At 43.1% G+C, this 20855-nt stretch overlaps 2 protein-coding genes across 3 annotated transcripts; one reads left to right on the top strand and one right to left on the bottom strand.

The window, feature by feature from the left end:
* Nucleotides 1–58: 58 nt before the first annotated feature.
* ovch1 (ovochymase 1) lies at nt 59–6773 on the bottom strand. Of its 2 annotated transcripts, none has more exons than XM_044186590.1 (14): nt 6631–6773; nt 6491–6553; nt 6006–6101; nt 5457–5640; nt 5172–5247; nt 3645–3834; nt 3402–3541; nt 2912–3062; nt 2781–2822; nt 2375–2597; nt 2135–2295; nt 991–1086; nt 616–752; nt 59–360 (listed from the first exon to the last, which is right to left on the bottom strand). In XM_044186590.1, exons 1-14 carry the CDS (start codon nt 6683–6685, stop codon nt 199–201), a joined length of 1776 nt encoding a protein of 591 aa, XP_044042525.1. In that variant the 5' UTR covers nt 6686–6773; the 3' UTR covers nt 59–198. The 2 variants fall into 2 exon arrangements, with proteins under 2 accessions (XP_044042525.1, XP_044042526.1); XM_044186591.1 differs by having other exon boundaries at nt 2135–2292.
* A 4310-nt stretch (nt 6774–11083) lies between these two features.
* On the top strand, nt 11084–20216 carry parp12b (poly (ADP-ribose) polymerase family, member 12b). The gene is made up of 8 exons (XM_044186193.1): nt 11084–11534; nt 12208–12343; nt 15118–15373; nt 15473–15565; nt 16884–17010; nt 17099–17267; nt 17482–17602; nt 18573–20216. Exons 1-8 carry the CDS (start codon nt 11179–11181, stop codon nt 18671–18673), a joined length of 1359 nt encoding a protein of 452 aa, XP_044042128.1. The 5' UTR covers nt 11084–11178; the 3' UTR covers nt 18674–20216.
* The last annotated feature ends 639 nt before the right edge of the window (nt 20217–20855 follow it).

Genomic DNA, 20855 nt, shown 5'->3' with positions numbered 1-20855 from the left:
AACTGTGAGTTGATGATGTTGGAAATGTGTTGGAATGAGAAAACTGAGAACTTGAAGGTGTTGATTAGTTGTAAGGTTTATAAGTAACATGCAGCATGTACAATAAAAACATTTCCAGTCACATGAAACATTCTCTAAGATTTTAGACGCACTTTTAAAGTACATAACAGAAAATAAACTCATTTAACTGGAAGCTGTCTAATAGTCTTCAGTGACCTCAGTGATCCATGGGTGGTAATCTGATATTCTGGAGAAGATGGCCGGTTTGTCTGCATCACACCGCCTGCTGCCCCATGTCACCACGCCAAACAGGAAGTAGACACCATGCCTCTGACACAACAGCGGAGCGCCAGAGTCACCCTGCAAAATAACAAACAAAGACAAGTGGAAAAAACACAGCATGATACGATGAAATCTTTTCACCTGTTTCCAAAACAAATTTATCACAGGAAGTTTCTGGAATTGATGGATCTTAACCCTGCCCGCCCTTAGTTACTATTAGACAACTGTTATTGATGCACATTTCGTAGACGTAATAGCCAATAATTTGGGAGAGACTCATCGTCCAGTAACTGACAGCGGGGTTAATGTGCATCGATTTCAGGGTGGAGTTACCATGCAGGAGATGGAGCCAGCAGGATGTGAACAGATGTTGGAGTCACTGATGAGTCCTCCTCCCCACTTCTCCCTGCAGGTCGTCTGATTAACCAGAGTCAGTCCAACGTGGTGCAGCCGGTCTGGATCAATGTTCACTACAGCACACAAGGGTGTGATGAAAACAGTCAAACAACCACAGCTTTGTTTGGCTTGGTTACAGAAACACCTGTGTTTCATCATAACAGAGGACATTTGGGGATCTGTCATGGCGGCTCAGTTTGATCCGTCTCTCTGTTGAGGATTTGCCGTTTTACCTCAACAGTCATAAGATCCCAAGTCGAGTGTGTTCAGCTGTGACGTGTTGATTGTTGCATGTAGACATGTGGAGACTACCTGTTGCTTTCGAGGCTCCCCAGCCCGTTGTGACACAAGACCAGCCATCGAGCTCCTTGTCCTTATCAGGGACACAAACTGGAGACACACTAGAGCCTGGAGACACAACCAGAGGACAGTCATCACAGAGCTTCAAGACCTGGAACAAAAAACAAAAAAAAAAAAACACACAACATAGACATATACCCTATCAGTGATACGACGGAGAAATTTAAAGCTGCAGTGCTGAACTTTTGTCTCCCCCTTCTGGCAGTGAGTGTAACTACACAAACACTGTCGATGCGACGCGATGATGTTTGCCTGCAGTGAGCTCCAGGCTCGTGTTCAGAAATAGTTACAGAAATGCAGAGAAGTTTCCACAGACAGTAATCCATTATTTAGGTAGAGTAAATGTAACAGCTACATAGCCTACTCCGAATATTTTACCAGCCTGTTCAAGAGCAGTCACGTGACATCTGTGTCCAATGGTTATCCGTGTTTGTCCTCGCTGTCGATCGCTTTCTTGTTTTGACAATAATCCTTCCTCTGAACGCTGAGTTTCTTTTTTATCTGGAGCACTTTTCTTGGAGCTTCTTAGGTTTTGCTCCCAGCTGCTGCAGGCTACTGCGTCGCTGCAGAGCCATGTAGAGAGAGAGTTGCATCATCTCCATTCAATTTCAATTCAAGTGGCTTTATTGCCACGACTGCATACAACACAACGTTGCCAAAGCACATTAACACAAACTATACAATCATAAGAAACAAAATACACAATAAGCAATGCTCAAAAATAAACAAACATTCTCTCCAAAGGAACTTTATTTTACAGTAATGGCGGATCGCGGAGCTCTCTACATGTCTCTGGGTTGCTCCCCACTTGCACTCTGGCAAACCAAATCAAAACCAATCATTGCTGGTTGACATGAAACGCATCATTACTGGTACGCCAGCGCGGGAATGTCGCCACAGACACCAGATTTAAAAACTCCATATACTGTGAAATACAGAGAGATTTACCTGGCGGTGACAGGCTTAATCAGCACTGTGTGAACTCGTTTGGCAACAAGGGCTCGAATGTAACGGACGTTCATTTATATGTAAAAGTCCTGCACTCCAGCTTTAAGTGTAAAATGTTGAGTTTCAGAGTTTCCCCAGGTGTTCCTACTGAATCTGGCGGGCAAACTGAGGCGAAGCAGCGACAGGTCAGATTCCGGGGGGAAGCTGCCGTCATGCGGCAGGTTGAAGACCTCGTCCACCAGGATGGTTTGAGACGATGAGAACCGGAGGTCATGAACTCCCAGAACCACCGTGTCCTCTTTAGCTCTGCTGGGACAAATTAAAGTCAGCAGTAAAAGTCGTCGTTTTACCTGACGAGACTGCGTCCTGCAGTCAGCTGATATTTTACCTGATGTTGCAGTGTTTAGCAGTGATGACCCAGTAGCGGTGGATGAGCGTTCCGCTGCAGTAGTGGAGTCCATTGGACTGCAGGCTGACCTGCCAGGGCCAGAAGAAGGGGCAGGACTCTGTCACGTTCCCCAAGGACACCTCCCCCTTCTGGGACACTGAGAGACTAGCGAGGCCTGGAGCCTTCTCACAGCTGGAGCTCTGCTGCTTACCACATCTGTTACCTGTCATCCAGGTGAATAAATACAATCATACAGGGAATAACATGAACACCTGCACAGTGTAGTTTTTGTAGTTTCTCTGCACATCTGTATAAAGGGAGTTTGGTTTTTCAGTATAAAAGATAGAATATTGGAATTAAAAAACAAAGTTTCTAGATAAAAGTACAGTGTAATGTAAAAACATACCTTCAGAAGTGAGGTCATCTGCAGATATGATATTCTGATCATCTGTGAATGAAACAGTACGTCAGCTCTTCAGACTAGAATACACCTTTCACAGGTAAACAATCAGGTGTTTGATTATCTGAGAAACTCACTCATGTTGTCAAAAATCCACTTAGTGTGTTCTTGGACTTTGGTGTAGACTCCTGGTTTTCTGGCTCGTCCACAACCAACTCCCCAGCTCACCAAACCTGCCAGCTCATACCTGCTGCCAGTGTAGCAGGACAGAGGGCCTCCAGAGTCCCCCTGAGACAGAAACAGGACAATGTCAGAGACAGTATAATAAAGACACAGACAGGACGGTGAACGAGACAACAAAGAGATAAGAGGACAATGGAGACATAAGATGGCACAAAGAAATGACAAAGCGAATGACAAGGAAGAGACGAGACAGGACAACAAACAGTGGACAGAAAGACAAAGTGGCAAAGAGACAAAGTCTAGATTCTGTCCAGATGACTCTAAAGTCATCAATTTCTGTCTCAGACTGGTTTAAAGTGTTTTATAGTCTAGATTCTGAACTCTGATGGTCCCTCTTGTATATTTCCCCCTCATGTTCTGACTCTGGAGGAATTCAGGTCTTACCTGGCAGGCGTCAGTTCCTCCTTCGTCCTTCCCAGCACAGAACATGGAGGGTCGCATCCTCCCGAGGTAGTACTGGTTACAGACATCAGGGGACAGGATGGTCACATTCACCTCCTGGAGTCTGTTAACTCGAGGACCATCTGACGAACCAGAAACCAGGAAGAAACATCAGGTCATGTCCGCTCAGATTCAAGAAGCGCTTAGTTTCGTGAGTTTTCTAGAATGGAGTAAGCACTTCCTCACTCTCTCGGGTGGAGCCCCAGCCGGTGATGGTGCACATCGTGAAGGGAGGCAGCGGAGCCATCCAGACGTTGATGGGTCTGACGAACTGGTTGAAGACCAGCGGCTGCTGCAGCCTCAGCAGAGCCACGTCGTTCTCTTTGGTCTGAGTGTTGTAGCTGTGATGGCTGATGATCGTAGAGACTCCAACCAACTGAACAATAAGTTAATTATTAGGTATTTATTCTTTTATACTTTGTCCAGTGAATAAAACGTTGTGTTCTTGTACCAAATGGAATCGTATGAAGGAGTCAGGGTGGACAGTTGGATTTGGACATCAGAGCCCAGGGTTCACACCCTGAGTGGTTGGTTTAGTCAACAAAAGCACTTAAAGGGCAGGTTCAAAATTTCTGTCTTTAGACAACAGTCAGGTGTCCGTATGAACACTGAAACAGGTTTTGTGGTAATCATTCCTCCTGTTCATACTGGACATTAAGAGGTCTCTTCATAATGTGATCAAGTGACGGAGGACAAAATCCACCTTGTTTTGTGCGAAAATATATTCTAAAGTTTATCCGAAGTTAATATGAAGCTCCTGCAGTCTGAGTTATTCGGATCAAGTGGATATCTTGAGGAGTTTCAGCTGTTTTTAATGACAAAATTCCCTCTTTGTTTCCCTGAACAGAGTTTCCTGGTTGAGCTGCAGTGGAAGGATAATAACAAAAAGAGGGAATTCTGTAATAAAATGGCGGATATATGGAAGACTTGGTTTGACTGATTTGGACGACTGAAGCCTCATTATAGCTTTTGATAAACTTTTAATACATTTTTGCACATAAGGACGACTGTGTCCTTCATCACTTACATTTAAAACGCATTAGGAAGAAATCTTCGATATGAGCAGAATGGATGACAGCAAACAAAACCTGTTTAAATGTTCATGTGGACACCTGACCTGTTGTTTTAATGTCAGCCTCTGTCCAGACTGTGTGATGTGAAAGTGTGTCCACAGGTGATGTAGCCATCGAGGCGCTGCATCACATCCAACACCACCCAACATGCGTCTGTGTTACTGTGAGATTTAGAGAGGTGGTGAGGGAAAACATCCACCAGCCTGCTGTATAAAGAAACTGCACTTGAACTTGTTGAGTTAAAGTCACCCGGTCAACACCAGATGGATCTACATGTGTACTCAGAGAAAATACGTTGTATTACATGTTCTTTACATAAAATGAGACAAACACGGGTTTCGTAATGAAGAAGTGCGTTTGTTTAGTTTTTTCTTTTAGTTACAAAAACTACATAAAAGGTTAACAAGCAGCCTGAGTGGATATTGTAGAAAAACACATGAGAGACTTTCAGTGAACATTTTACTGATTCGTCCACAAACTGCTGAGTTCGACCATCGTCCAGACACTGATGATTTACTGAAGGTTTGCAGAGGTGTTGATCTGATCAGATCAGATCGATCGATCTATCTATATAAATAAATAAATAAATAAATAAATAAATAATATAAATATAAAAACTGAATGTTTGTGTGTTTCTAACTTGTTGTCCAGGTTCTTGATCATCATCCAGGTCGTGTTTTCCGGCCAGAACCGTCCAGAAAGAAGCTTTATTGTACCTGCAAACAGGTTTAACCATCAGCAGCTGAAAGGAGGAAAGAGATTTCTGAAACTGAGACAGTTTGTCTTCTAACTCAGATTAAACTCGTCTCAGAGTAAATTTATTCCTGTTGACCTCTGACCTTCTGAAGCAGCCGTTAAAGTCTAGTCAGTAAATCTAATCCTGGTTTATCTAAACCTGGTCTAACAGATGTCGATGACCTCTGACCTTAAGAAGCAGTGAGCAGCAGAGATGACCCACAGCGGGCTGATGACGGCTCCTCCGCAGGCCGGCATGGAGGTGAATCGAAGAGAAACCTGCCAGGGCCACGAGTGAGCCCAGGCCTCCTGACCCCCAATGATCCTGGACTCCACCTCCTGTTCTGGAATGAAGGACCGCACCCCCGACAGGTCTACAGTCAAACCACATGTTGGAGAAAAAGGTCAGTTAGAGTAAAAAAGTTATTTTAATTCTAGTTTTACTTCAAAATAAATTGCAATCTTTTACATTTTTATTATTTTTAACAAAAATATATAAATATTCTTGTTACACATTTTGGATTTAGAAAGTCAAGCTACTTTAAAAAACTTTTCACCAAGTTTACAAACAATGTGTTTATTATAAAAGTGTTTTTAAATATATATTTTTATATTGGCATATTAAAAATGATTCACAAGGTTTATATAGTATCTACATATATTTTTAATTAGAATTTAAAATGGTAAAAATTTATACATTTAGAAACATTTTCACTTATTGAAGAGTTTTAAAATGTACCGCTGAATCCAAACTGTCCAGAGAAAGTTTCATGTTCCTGCAGAGTTTCATTCAAAGTCGCATTCAACTGATTCTGGATCTGTTTCAAGTTTAAATCTGAAGAGACAAAAAAGAAACTTCTCAGGCACAAAACATCAGCAGAGGAAAAGTCTTCTGCTTTAACTGATTCATTCTCAAACTGATTCAATAAACTGGATTCAAGTTTGATTCAGTTTTCATTTTAGGGTCTGAAATCTTCTTGAAAAGCACAAATTCATCTCATGTTTTCAGGTCCAAGAGTTTCCAGTTGTTCCCGTTAAATCTGATTCTTTGTAAGTTGTAATGAATTTATTTTATTGAACTGTATTTTTTAACGTGTGCTGGTTTGAATCTCTACTTAATAAAAATGAAATGTAATATTTCAAAATCTCAGCAGTTTACAGTTAAAACATGCTGATCTGAGAGCAGCAGAGAGGACGAGAGTAAAATCAAACTGAGAACCGCACCAGGTCCAGGATCAGCAGCTGTGTTGTGATCTGACGTGTTTGATGGTTTCTGATGGAGTTCAGCTGAAAACACAAAACACAGTTTAACGTGAACCAACAGTAAAACATCGAGTCTGTGCAGATTAAATCCTGTTTCTCACCTGTGTGAAGTGTAAACAGACAGACTGACAGAAGACAGACGGCAGACTGCATCATGTCTCACTGAGGATCAAAACACTTTCATCTGATTCACAAACACCAAACTCTTGATGAGTCACCTGTTTCAGGCACACCTGTCTGATTAAAAACACCTGGAGGTCAAACTCCTCAGACGGTTTCTCTCTTCCACAAACTGAACTCTGTATCAAAGTTCCCGTCTGCTTTGTAGAAATCCACTCACAGTCAAAGTTTGTTGTCGCTTCAAACTAGACGTTTGATTTTACTTTTACAAGAAACAAAAAAGAAAAAGACTCCCAACAAAACTGTGGAAGATTTAAAATGTCAAAATGAAAACAAATTAAACACAGAAATAAAGTGAAATACAACACACATGGTTATGTGTATTTGCTTTTTTGCACTTACTTTGTCATAATTAAATTAAAAACACATATTAAAGGAAAATTACAGTATATTCTAAATTATAATATATAAATATATTATATTAGCTTAGAGGAGATCATTATCTCTGATGCAGGAATCTGCAGGTTTGTTCCAGGTTGTGTTCATCTTCGACGGTCTGGATGAGTGTTGACTTCCTCTGGACTTCTACAACAACGAGGTCCTGACCGATGCTACAGAGTCCACCTCAGTGGATGTGCTGCTGACAAACCTCATCAGGGGGAACCTGCTTCCCTCTGCTCGCCTCTGGATAACCACACGACCTGCAGCAGCCAATCAGATCCCTCCTGAGTGTGTTGGCATGGTGACAGAGGTCAGAGGGTTCACTGACCCACAGAAGGAGGACTACTTCAGGAAGAGATGAGGATCAGGCCGGCAGAATCATCTCCCACATCAAGACCTCACGAAACCTCCACATCATGTGCCACATCCCGGTCTTCTGCTGGATCACTGCTACAGTTCTGGAGGACGTGTTGAAGACCAGAGAGGGAGGAGAGCTGCCCAAGACCCTGACTGAGATGTACATCCACTTCCTGGCGGCTCAGTTCAAACTGAAGAACGTCAAGTATGATGGAGGAGCTGAGACAGATCCACTCTGGACTCCAGAGAGCAGGAAGATGATTGAGTCTCTGGGAAAACTGGCTTTTAAACAGCTGCAGAAAGGAAACCTGATCTTCTACGAATCAGACCTGACAGACTGTGGCATCGATATCCGAGCAGCCTCCGTGTGCTCAGGAGTGTTCACACAGGTCTTTAGAGAGGAGAGATGACTGTACCAGGACGAGGTGTTCTGCTTCGTCCATCTGAGGCTTCAGGAGTTTCCAGCTGCTCTTCGTGTCCATCTGAGATTCATCAACTCTGGTGTCAATCTGCTGTCGAAGTGCCAATTATCAACTTGGTGGTTTGAATTATTCAGAACTGAAGAAAACCTGTACCAGAGTGCTGTGGACAAAACCTTAAAAAGTCAAAATGGACACCTGGACTTAGTCTTCTGTTTCCTCCTGGGCCTTTCACTGGAGACCAATCAGACTCTTCTACGATGCCTGCTGAAATACACAGGAAGTAGCTCAAAGACCAGGAAACAGTCCAGTATCAAGTACCAGTATCAAGAAGAAGCTCAGGAGCAGTCCCTCAGCAGAGAAAAGCATCAGTCTGTTCCACTGTCTGAATGAACTGAATGATCGCTCTGTAGTGGATCAGATCCAACAGTCCCTGAGTTCAGGAAGTCTCTCCACAGAGAAACCCTCTCCTGCTCAGTGGTCAGCTCTGGTCTTCATCTTACTGTCATCAGAAACAGATCTGGACGTGTCTGACCTGAAGAAATACTCAGATTCAGAGAAGACTCTTCTGCAGCTGCTGCCGGTGGTCAGAGCGTCCAAAAGCTCTGTGAGTGAGTTAGAACTAGATCAATTAAAGGCCCGATCCACAACTGGTGCACAACGCTTCAGGTGTCAGGTGGTTGGACCTCAACTATCAAACTCGTCCACATTGCTGTTGTGACCTATATCGTTTTAGACTGTGGGATATTGGCCACATGTGGCAAGTCTTAAACACAAATGCACCATTTGAGGTTGATGCACAATGGCAATAAAGTTGTTGAATAACAAGAATGCAGACGGTGAAGATTAGAGGTGGGAGGGAAAGACCACTGTACACCAATTAAATGTCTTAATTTCTTTTATATATACAGGGTATTGCATAAAGGATTTAGTATTATTTAAATCACTATTATTTTCACAAATATTATTTCAGGCTGACTGGCTGTAAGTGGTCAAAGAGAGGATGTGAAGCTCTGATCTCAGTTCTTAACGGAAAACACTGGCAAGAAAACCTAACCATGACCATTTTATTCATTCTTAAAGCTTTACAAATGCTTGACAATGAAGACCCAGACAATATTTACATTCAAATAAAGACTAACATCTTCACATTTTTCTACATATGGGTGAATATTGAAGGAACAGCCAAAATAAAAGAGTGGAGAAACGAGGAATAGAAATACTTCCATACAGGAGACGAGGGGTCACTGAATGGTTTGATGAGTATCACAATAATGTAAAGGTGGAACAACACCTAAGACTCTTTCTCCTTGAATTCGTCACCATCTGTATGTACATGAGGGTTGAGCACGTAATGCACAGTTGGTGCATAATGCTCCAGACATCCGATGGTTCAGAATCAGAACCAGAATCAGAAACACTTTATTGATCCTGAAGGGAAACTCTTTGTTACAGCAGCTCGCCTTTACGTCAGTGCACACAGGAGAAAGTGCTAGCAAACAATATAATACACTATAAAAACTATAAAACAGGTCAGATAATACATGAAGTACCAGGTGGGTATAAGTATAAAATAAAATAAGTGTGAAGTACAAAGTGGGTTTACCGGTTGATGATTATAATACAGTATAATAATACAATGTAATAAAATAAGTAATGTGATAAGCAGTGGTGCATGTACTGTCTAGTCAAGTGTAGCTTATTGAGATTATTACGATATTGCACAGCAGTAGTGGAGGTATATAATATCAATGTCAATAAATAGGAAACACTAACATGGGAAAACTAAATATTGCACGGAAAAGAGTAGTACACAGAATATTGCACAATTATTCAAGTATAGCAGAGATGTTAATGATCAATGTCCAGTTTAGTGACTTCGGGTCAAACAGACTGACACTTAGAGGGAGGAGTTAAAGAGTCTGATGGCCACAGGCAGGAATGACTTCCTGTGGCGCTCTGTGGTGCATTGTGGGAGGATGAGTCTTCCGCTGAAGGTGCTCCTTTGTTTGACCAGCACGTCATGGAGCGGGTGGGAGACGCTGTCCAAGATGGCAGGTAGTTTACCCAGCATCCTCCTCTCTGACACCGCCTGAACTATTAATTTGCTGGGCCCACATTCTGTTGTGCCCGATGTTGTTTACATTGTCAACATTATTAGTAGGATATTGAACACAAGAAGAATGTAGAAGATCCGTGGGTGGAGGGCGAAGAGAAAGGCTGCTTCTGGGCTCTGGGAATTGCTAAGTTGTCAGTATGTTGGTTGTTTTGTCCAACCTTTAAGTATCGCGGGGTGTGGTCTTGGGGTGTTGTGGTATCCTGACTTTGTTTACTCTTCACCCCAAGTTTGGAGCCAAGTGGAGTTTGCTGGCTGAAACCAGGTTTGAGGAAGTAAATAATGAAAACAAAGACCGATACGCTTGATCAGAATATTTATGGCCAGTGCTGATCATCAATTTAAAGTGATTACAAGATCTCTGATGATGTAACTGCATTCATACATTGTAGATATTATATCAGAAGTCTGAATAAACTGAATCAGGAGTCGACGTCATTACAGGAAATGGGTATTAAACGGTAAAAAGTGATTAACATTCAGCAAATTAAAAGCTGAAATAATGTTCTTTGATTAAAAACATGATTAATTATTACATATTCATTATTTAACTAGTCTGATGATCGATCCATAATAATACATATTTGGACATTTGTCCACATTTTATTTTTCCTTTTAGCTTCGACTCTGTTTTCTCTCTTCTTCTCTTCCTGAAAGTGCGCGTGTCACTTCCTGCTGGATAATTGATATAAAATATGAACTAACACTGCAGTTTCATATATTTGTACATATATTTAAAGAGCTAATCATCAATGTTTTAGTATTTGGATTCATGTCTGAAATCGTCCCCGTCGATGGGTTTTAATAGAGAGCTGAAAAATATCTATGAATAGTGATGTTAACCAAAATAAACTAAAATAATGAAGGCGAGCGAAAATAAATCACAGTAAATAAAAATAAATCAGAAATAAACACCATGATGAGTAAATAATAAATGAGTTAAAGTGAAATAACATGAAATAAGATTTAAAAAAGGGTTTTAAAAGTGACATCACGACCAGCTGTGACGTTTCATCAGACGACAACACAGTAACAGCTGTTGTGATTGGCTGTCAGCACTTACACAGTAAACTGTCCACAAGCTATCTGAAAGAGCGCTTTTATTGTGACAGTCTGGGAGCGGAAGTGACGCTGGGATGTACCTGTCGGTCCTCCCCAGCAGACAGCAGTCGCTGACGGGCCGCTGAGCGGGAGACATGTCTGTCTACAGCAGAGAGGTCCAGCTGGCCACCGGCTTCCTGTGCAGCAGCCGAGGAGCCATGCAGCTGCTGCAGCTGCACCGGAAGCTGCTGCAGCGCTGCAACATCACCGAAGAAGAGTTCTGCTTCATCATCCAGCGCTGCCCCCGCTTTCTGCTGGTGCGCGGCCCGGCGGGGGGCGGCGGGGAGCGGGTGGAGGACTGCGCGGTGGTCGCCAAAACCTCCCTGCGGCTGTGCAGCAGGTACTGCCGGGAGGAGTGCAGCGGGCTCGGCCGGGAGCAGGGCGGGGACTGTCAACAGCTGCACCTCTGCAAGTTCTTCATCTACGGAAACTGCAGGTTCGGCAAAGGCAGGTGAGTCGCGCGCACGCGCTCAGGTGTGTCAGTGTCGCAGTCAGAAAACAGCAAGTTCGGCCCAAAATACCGGAGTTGGTGCTCATTTACACGCAGATGCGAGCAGAAACATCCGTAACATGAATACATGAAAACATGTAGATACACAGACTTTATTCAGCTCATAATTCACTGCTCACGTGGTTTTATTATTATTTATTGTCTTAATGAGTGCGGACTATTTACCGTGTCCCCTCCGCTGCGGAGGGATACAGACTTCCTGCAGCAGTAAAGAGACAAAACGAAACTCAAGGAAACAGAAAGTGAAGCTGCAGATCATCTTCATCATTTATCACTGTAATTAATATATTCAGTGTTTTGTTTAACTGATGATGATGATGACATCACAGTGACGTCACGAAACAGCTGATTTACAGAGTAATGAAACAAAGCTGGAGCCAGGTGACACACCTTCAGCTTTTCAGAATAAATTTGAGCTGGAAAAGAAACAGTGAGCATGTTTGTGCAGCCAGATTATTAGTTATATTATATATAACTTGTTATTATAGATTATATATTATTGACTGAAACATTAAACCATTTAAATTGATAAATATTTCAGCACTGATTTATTTAACTGGGACTCTGATTGATCTCAAACTGATCTCGTTAACGTTGCCGTTGCTCGTCGCAGGAAGTCGTGCAAATTCTCCCACGACATTCGTTCAGATCACAACTATCGATTACTGAGAGAGTGTACGCTGCACGAGCTCAACGAAGACCAGCTGTTCCTGCTGCTGCTGCAGAACGACCCTGCGCTGCTGCCAGAGGTAACACACACACACACACACACACCTGACTCACCTGCGACACACCTGACAACCGTCAATGTCCGTGGAGAAATGTTTCAGGTGTGTTTCAGGTGTTTATGGACAGCTGATGGCTCCCTGGACTCACACGAGTAAAAGGCTGCATTATTTCTGGTTAGCCATCTGAAGTGCAGCAGGTGGCTGAAAGCTGCTCCGTCACTACAGGTGTTTTGTTCGCTCTGGAGATGAAGAGCTTAAAGCGACAGCGTCCTCGTCTCACCTGTACAGCTGTTTATCACCTGATAGTCTCGCTGTGAGCTGCAGAGTTCTGGAGACGTCTGCACGTCTGAATATAACGGGGCTACATGGCGCTCGGCTCGTGGAGCTCGAAGCGCCAGAAATACATTTAAAATCTCAGCAGCAGCGTCTGTTTGCAGACATCCTGACCCGGGTGCTGAGGATCCTCCTCAGGCGTGTGGCGAGCAGCTTTAGCGGGAACTCCACATTAAGTGTGTTTACATGGACATTAGTATGTCGATCTGGTTTTTAGAGAATCCTGGTTACACATTGTGCATGTAAACATCACATCCTGGTTTCAGAAACCAAAACAGACACTGACGCACCTGACGCACCTCACGCACCTGACGCACCTCACGCACCTGACCCACCTGACGCACCTCACGCACCTGACCCACCTCACGCACCTGACGCACCTCACGCACCTGACGCACCTCACGCACCTGACCCACCTGACGCACCTGACGCACCTGACGCACCTCACGCACCTGACCCACCTGACGCACCTCACGCACCTGACCCACCTGACGCACCTCACGCACCTGACGCACCTCACGCACCTGACGCACCTCACGCACCTGACGCACCTCACGCACTTCACGCACCTGACGCACCTCACGCACCTGACGCACCTGACGCACCTCACCCACCTGACGCACCTCACGCACCTCACGCACCTGACCCACCTGACGCACCTCACGCACCTGACCCACCTCACGCACCTGACGCACCTCACGCACCTGACGCACCTCACGCACCTGACGCACCTCACGCACTTCACGCAACTGCAGCACCTGACCCACCTGACGCACCTGACCCACCTGACGCACCTCACGCACCTGACCCACCTGACGCACCTCACGCACCTGACCCACCTCACGCACCTCACGCACCTGACCCACCTCACGCACCTGACCCACCTCACGCACCTGACGCACCTCACGCACCTGACCCACCTCACGCACCTGACGCACCTCACGCACCTGACGCACCTCACGCACCTCACGCACCTGACCCACCTGACGCACCTCACGCACCTGACCCACCTCACGCACCTGACGCACCTCACGCACCTCACGCACCTGACGCACCTCACGCACTTCACGCAACTGCAGCACCTGACCCACCTGACCCACCTGACCCACCTGACCCACCTGACGCACCTCACGCACCTGACCCACCTGACGCACCTCACGCACCTGACCCACCTCACGCACCTGACCCACCTCACGCACCTGACGCACCTCACGCACCTGACCCACCTCACGCACCTGACGCACCTCACACACTTCACGCAACTGCAGCACCTGACCCACCTGACGCACCTGACGCACCTCACGCACTTCACGCAACTGCAGCACCTGACCCACCTGACCCACCTCACGCACCTGAGTGAAGATAATCGTTAGTTGCAGCCATAAATTCTTTATTCAACACGTATTTTCAGCTCTGACTCCTCGAGCCTCATGTCGCCATTACCGAGTCTGTCCACCGGGGAGCGCTGTCCCAGAAACAACAGACCTTTAATAACATCGAACAGATATCACACAGTATATGATCAGTGGACTTTATTCAGTCTTAAATATTTTGGTATCTGAAGACACTGAGACGTTTTCATTCAGTTTGTTCCTTCTGCTTCTGTGTTTTCTCTCATTTCACTCTTGTTTCTGTCTCCCGGAGACGGACGGACCAGAGTAGCTTCTGTCCTGCTTTCTGTGGATGGGAACAAAGATGAGGATCCTGCAATCTGATTGGATGATGCAAATGTCAGAACAGGCTTCATGTGTTAACGCAGTAACAATGAAAAAGTCCGGAGAGGGGGAAGAAGAATCCCGAAGAGCCCGAGTTTTAAACAGGAAGTTAAAGTAATAAAGAAAAAAGAACAAAACCCAAAGAAATAAAAATGTAACAGTGTCCAGGTAAAGGACAACGCTTTGCTCTGTCAGGTTCGTTTACTTCACGATAACCAACGAAAAACATTTACGTGTTTTCTTGTAATGACTTAACATCCCATAATTACAAAGAAATACAATATTTCCATCATTAAGTTATAAGAATTCTCATATTTCAACTTTCTGATAAGTATAATATTTTTATCCCGCAGATCCAAGAACTCGAAATTACGTGAAAAGATCTCGTAATTATCGGATCAGTGACTCTTAAAGATCTACATGTCTTTATATTGTGATTCCGAGTTTTCAGAATTATAAGAAAACTATATAATAATCTCGGGATTCATGTCACAATAACGACGAAACTAACTCAAACTCTCAGAATTACAAGATCTCAACTCGTAATTGTGAAATTTCATGATTATGAGAAAACTTTATCTAATAATTACGAGGTTCGTCTCAAATGAAAACTCATAAATGTCTTTTGCTGTAATTCTGAAATCACGTAATTACAAGAAAACATTTTCTGTTCTCGGAAGTTTTCATTGGTCCGTCCTTCAGGTGTCGTCGACTCAGGTGTGACGTCTGTACGTCTTCTTCCCTCAGGTGTGTTTGCACTATAACAAAGGCTCGGGTCCTCACGGCGGCTGCACCTTCCAGGAGAACTGCACCAAGGTTCACCTGTGTCAGCACTTCGTTCAGGGCGACTGCATGTTCGGACTCAAGTGTAATCGACAGCACGCCATCGACCAACATGGCCGCCACATGTTGGAGGAGAGAGGGCTGAGCGGAGACGTCATCCAGGCGCTGCCCTTCATCTACAGGAACATCCACCATCTGGCCGCTGCTGCCGCCTCCACAGGTGACAACAACACACCTGGTCACACCTGTTTAAAGCTCCACAGGTGTTCCGCTCACGCATCTACACTCTAAAACAATCAACTCTTTGTGTTTCTGTCAGAGAAAATTCCCGATTCTTTGTGTAAACGTGCCGATCAGAGCGGCGACACAAACATCTGTCTGCACTTCATCAGAAACAGCTGCAAGTTTCAAGGTGAGTTCAGTTTCATCTCTTCTTCTTCATCTGATGCTTCTGATTCTGACGTCCGCTCGTCCTGCAGTTCCCTTTAAAATCCACTGGATGGCAGCAGAGCGCCAACGTTTAGACTCTTCGTATCTCAGTGGCTGCAGGCAAAACATGACTTCCTGTCTTTCCCTAAACACTTCACCTCGACCTCGACGGAAAGCTGCGATGGAGAATTCATAAGGACCTTTTTTTAAACCAACTTTATTTATAACACATAGAAGATAAGTCCAGTGACAAACTCAGTGCTTCACAATTCAAGTTAAGGTTTCCTGTCCAAAACAAGAAAGCATGTTTTCAGTTTCTACATTTAACCATCAATTACTCTGAAGTAACAATGAAATAGACGTTGTTGAAAATAAAAACAAACACAAACCAGATTGAAATGTTGAAATAATAAAATAACATAAAAGGAATATACAAGGAGAGAAAGTTGAGCCATCAGCAAGAGAAGAAATCTAAAAATCTATATTTATGGATTTGGAGCCGGTCGTGCAGGGACTTCCATACGATTTGGATCGTGTCACAAGCCTGAAACAGGAGCTCTGTTGTTTCTACATTTACGTGGGGAAACTACAATGGTGCGTCGCTGCCGCAAGGAATTGTGGGACGGCATTCTCTATACACAAAATACAGCTGCAAAGTTACTTCAAAATGGTTAAATGTATTAATATATTTTAAACTAACTGGAAAAAAAGCAAACTACTACAGTTAGTATCCAGTAAAATGGAGTAATGTCTTCTTTTTTTTACAATACATACAAAACATGTATTTTATATTTAGAAAATTCACATTTTGTATACAGAAATGTAACTTTCATACAATAGCTCTCAGTTTCTAAATGTTTCTTCTAAATTGATCTTTATTTACACATAAATGATGTTTCCTTCTGAAAGAGAGATTTTTCCTTTTTAAATATAATGTTTTGTCTTTTGAATGGGTTACAATAATTACACAAGGCCGTAGAAAGCCTCTCTCCAATATCCATTGTGACATTTTGGGTTTAATTTAGATTTTTTTTTTCTTTTAATTTCTTGGTAATCTTAAACTTGCGAAATTTGTGTTTTATGTCATTACCTTATTAATTTGTTTGTCAGTGTTTTACATCAATAACGATCCAGAAAAGAAAGTTTCTGGTTCATGTACTCGTCAGCAGATGATGTGATGATTTGTAGTCTGTGTGATTTTGGCACACAGGCGGATTTAAATTGTTTTTTTTAATAGATGTCTTGTAAGTTTTCACATTTTAAGTTCTTGTGTTTTGAGTTTCCCGCCTCTCTTTGTGTAGACGAGTGCCGCTGTGTCCACTTCCACCTGCCCTACAAGTGGGAGGTGTTTGATGGTGTCACCTGGACAGACCTGCAGAACATGGAGGACATCGAGCGAGATTTCTGTGACCCGTCTAAGACACAGAGGTCAGAGGTCACGTCTCACCTTTGTCCAGGTATGAAGATAATCTGCTGTTGACGAGGCGCCGACTGAAACTTCTTTCTCTGTTTTCAGCTGCGGCGATCAGCCCGTCAACTTCCTGACGATGAGTCAGGAGTCGCAGCCCGTTCGCCGTCTCTCCACGGTTTCCTCGGTAACAAAGCCGCCTCACTACATCCTGACAACTCAGTGGCTGTGGTACTACAAGGGGGACCACGGGAACTGGATGGAGTACGGACAGCCGGTGAGTCGGACCGCTGGGGGAAGTTTAAAGATGAAGGTTTGAAGGTTTAGGAGTTCAGGAGTGGTTCTAGTTGCAGCTCCGGTGGGGACTCGCTCCAGAGGCCAGTTTTAACCTGAAGGATTAGGTGTCTTTTGACCTGTAAATCATCAAATCAATGCCGACTGGGACCGTAATATTGGCATGTTAGTGTGCTAACCACCCCTTCCTTCCTCAGGATGAAAAGCAGCGCACCACATCAGTGACATCGCGGACTCTGGAGGATTTGTTTCTGTCTGACAGAACAGCTGAAGTCAAAGTGGTAAAAGGCCAAAGACAGTACGTCATCAGCTTCAAAGGTACGACTTCCTGTCACCTCCTGTCAGAGGGGGAACTAAGTCAGTGTTTTACAAGTCACATGTAAGTCTTGGCCAAGAAGTCCAGAGTCAAGACAGGTAAGCCCAGAGTCAAATCCCAAGTCTGGATCAACAAGTCCCAAAAATCAAATCGTGAGTCAAGACAAGTCAGTCCCAAGTCACGTCCTACGTCAGGTCCTAAGACTAGTCCAAAGTCAAGTCAAGAGAGGTAGGTCCCATATCCAATCCCAGTTCAAGACAGATAACACCCAATCAAGTTCCAAGACCCAAGTAAAGACAGATCCAGTCCGAAGTCATGAAGGGTAAGACTCAAGACAAGTTAGTCCCAACTCACTTCCTAAATCAAATCCCAAATCAACATTGCCAATCCCCAAGTTAAGACAGGAAGGTTCCAAGACAAGTCCAAAGTCAGGTCCAGAGCCAAGACAGATATGTCCCAAAGACAAATTCCAAGTCAAGACAGGTAAGTGAGTCCCATGTCTCAAGTAATGACAGGTAAGTCCCAAATCAAGTGTCACGTCAAGAGAGATAAGTCCCAAGACAAGTATCAAGTCACATCCCAGGTCAAGATAAGTTTGTACCGAGTCACTTGTAAAGTCAGGTCCCAAGTCAAGATTGGCAATCCCCAAGTCAAGTCCCAGAACAAGTCCTAAGTCATGACAGGTAAATCTGGATTCAAGACAGCTGAGTCCTCCAGTTAAGTTAGTTTTGTGAATTTACAGAAATAATGAAAGCTTTTTGAAGTGTAGTTAATACTTTCAAATAAGCTTGAAAACCTTTTAAATTCAAAATGATGAGGTTTGTTCTTGGTATGTTATTCCTGTGACAGAACTATTTATAATGTCTGAGCTGAGTGTTTTGGATGTCCCCGTCTGTTTTTTGTTGACCAGCAGCTGAAACTGAGGAGACACTCTTCTGCACTGATTTTGCTCTCTGATCTTGTTCATTGCAGACATGTACCAGAGGAACCCCAAACACAACACCAAGAGGAGAGTTCGTCGTCGTCCACGCTTCGTCTCCGTGGCCGAGGTGCAGAAACTGGCCGCTCAGTAGAGAAACCATGAACCGGTGCGGTCCTGGTCTGAACAGGCTGGATCTGATTAAGTGCCTTATCTTGGTACATCTGGAATTATTTCTTTAACTGAAGTGTCAGTCCCATGTTTCCTTCAGTTCACTCCTCTGACTTCCCTCCTTGACTGTAAAAATGCTCATGAGTCTGTTACTGTAGGTTTTGATGGATTTTAAGCCATCATCAGTTAGCGGTGTGTCAGTCAGTCCACCACTTTGGTTCAGACTGAAATATCTCAACAACTATTGGATGGATTGTCATGAAATTTTGTTAAGATGTTCGTGGTCCTCAGAGGATGAATCCTGATCACTCTGGGGATCACATAAATTTGAATCTGGTGCCTACAACAACCAACAAGATACTTCTTAAACTAAGGACCAAATTCTCATTTTGCTAACATTAGCACCTTGTGTTAGCTGATATTGGCTAGCTTTAATGCTTGCATGCAACATAACATGTTACTACATGCTAGCATAATAACATGGTAACTGTTTTTGTTTATCTTTAGGGGACAGTACACATTAATCAACACACATTTAACAACATCAATGTAAATGTGTAGCAGGGTTAGCTCAACAGCTAATGTGCACTCAAGTCCAGACACAACTAAAACCTGACAAAGAGTTTATGCTAACTCAAAATCTGTTAACCATAATGCAAACATTAGCTTATCTTAACATGCTAATGTAAGCTAACGTGAGTATGTTTTACAGCATGCACTGTAGATAGAAATCCAAAGACATCACTTCCTGTCTAGCTTCTGTAACTCGAGACAATCTCGCATTCAGCATTTCTTTCATCGGTCTTTGTGAAAAAATTAAGCGTGTTGCTGAATGTTTACTGTCCATATTCTCAGACAAATTAACAAAAAGACAAGCACTTTATATTTGTGCTATTAGATATCGAAGCTTTTGTGATTTAACTTAAACGATTATGTTGTTAGAATACAAAAAACTACAGCTCCCATGAAAATGTACCACCGTGGTAGTGTAGATTTGAAGGCCACTAAAAACAAACGTATTTAATAAACAATGATAATAGTTCTTTTTTAAAATTTACAGTCCTGATCTAAACACATGACGACTGTTGAGTAAGGTTTTGTTGCAAGGCTGGATTTTTAGTTATCAGCGTTGTTACTCACGTCAGTCGGATTCTGAATGAGGTTTTCGGACTTCTGGAACAGAACCAGAGACACAAACATCAAGCGTGCCATGAAAAAATATTACATGTTACTGTAAAGACAAGTTTAAAATGTTACTGAACATTTGTCCATTTTTAAAAATGTGCAGAAATTAGGACTTTTTCATATGGATTAGTTGATGTTTACTTTATGTTTATAATTACTTTATGTGGACTCATGTGGCAGCAGCTCAAACGCATTAAATAGCCAATATTGATACTTTGCACATACTGTAGGTCTCTTTGAGCGGTTGATGTCTGTTGCATGTTTTTCGATAATACTTGTATTGGAGACCCTTTTCTAGGTGTAACAGTTACTTTGTGTTTTAATAAATTTTCTGAGTAAGACTTTGTTTATGCTGTTTAACGAAGCCTTTTGGAGTCTGGTTTACTGGTTTACGTCCGGTTTGTCTGAAGCAAACTTTGAGATCGCTGTACATAAAACATCTGAGTTTTCACATCAAGCAGAACTTTATTTAGTTTATATTCAACTGCTCGAATATAAACCGATGCTGTCAATGTTGTTCATTATGTTAAGTCTGCTAAATGATTTGTTAAATGTTTGAAACTGTCCAAAAATGTAATTTTGAGGTTCTCAGGCGGTCGTTGGTGTCAGTTAGGTCTGAGACCCTCTATACTTTGCACTCTGCATATTAGCATGCTAAATGTATGCTATGCTACCACAAACACTTTTAACACTAATGCAAACTTTAGTATTAGAGTAAAGCTAAGTAGAGCTACCCCGTGCACAGCAGTGCTTCTCTCCTTACTATTAGTGATAAGATGGCACTGAATTCGTGTTAACATGTTAGCGTAGGCATTCTCATTAGCATATATTGCTAAACATTAGCTACATGCTAACATTAGCATGGCATAGCTGCTTCTAGAACATAACGCTAATGTAGCTGATTTGCATGCTTTTATACCATATTATTATCATCAACCGGTAAACCCACTTTGTACTTCACACTTATTTTATACTTATAC

The sequence above is a fragment of the Siniperca chuatsi genome, linkage group LG23, assembly GCF_020085105.1.
Source record: "Siniperca chuatsi isolate FFG_IHB_CAS linkage group LG23, ASM2008510v1, whole genome shotgun sequence".
In the NCBI taxonomy this organism is placed as follows: domain Eukaryota; kingdom Metazoa; phylum Chordata; class Actinopteri; order Centrarchiformes; family Sinipercidae; genus Siniperca; species Siniperca chuatsi.
The sequence above is the reverse complement of the archived record's forward strand: the minus strand, read 5'-3'. Positions and strand labels throughout refer to the sequence as shown.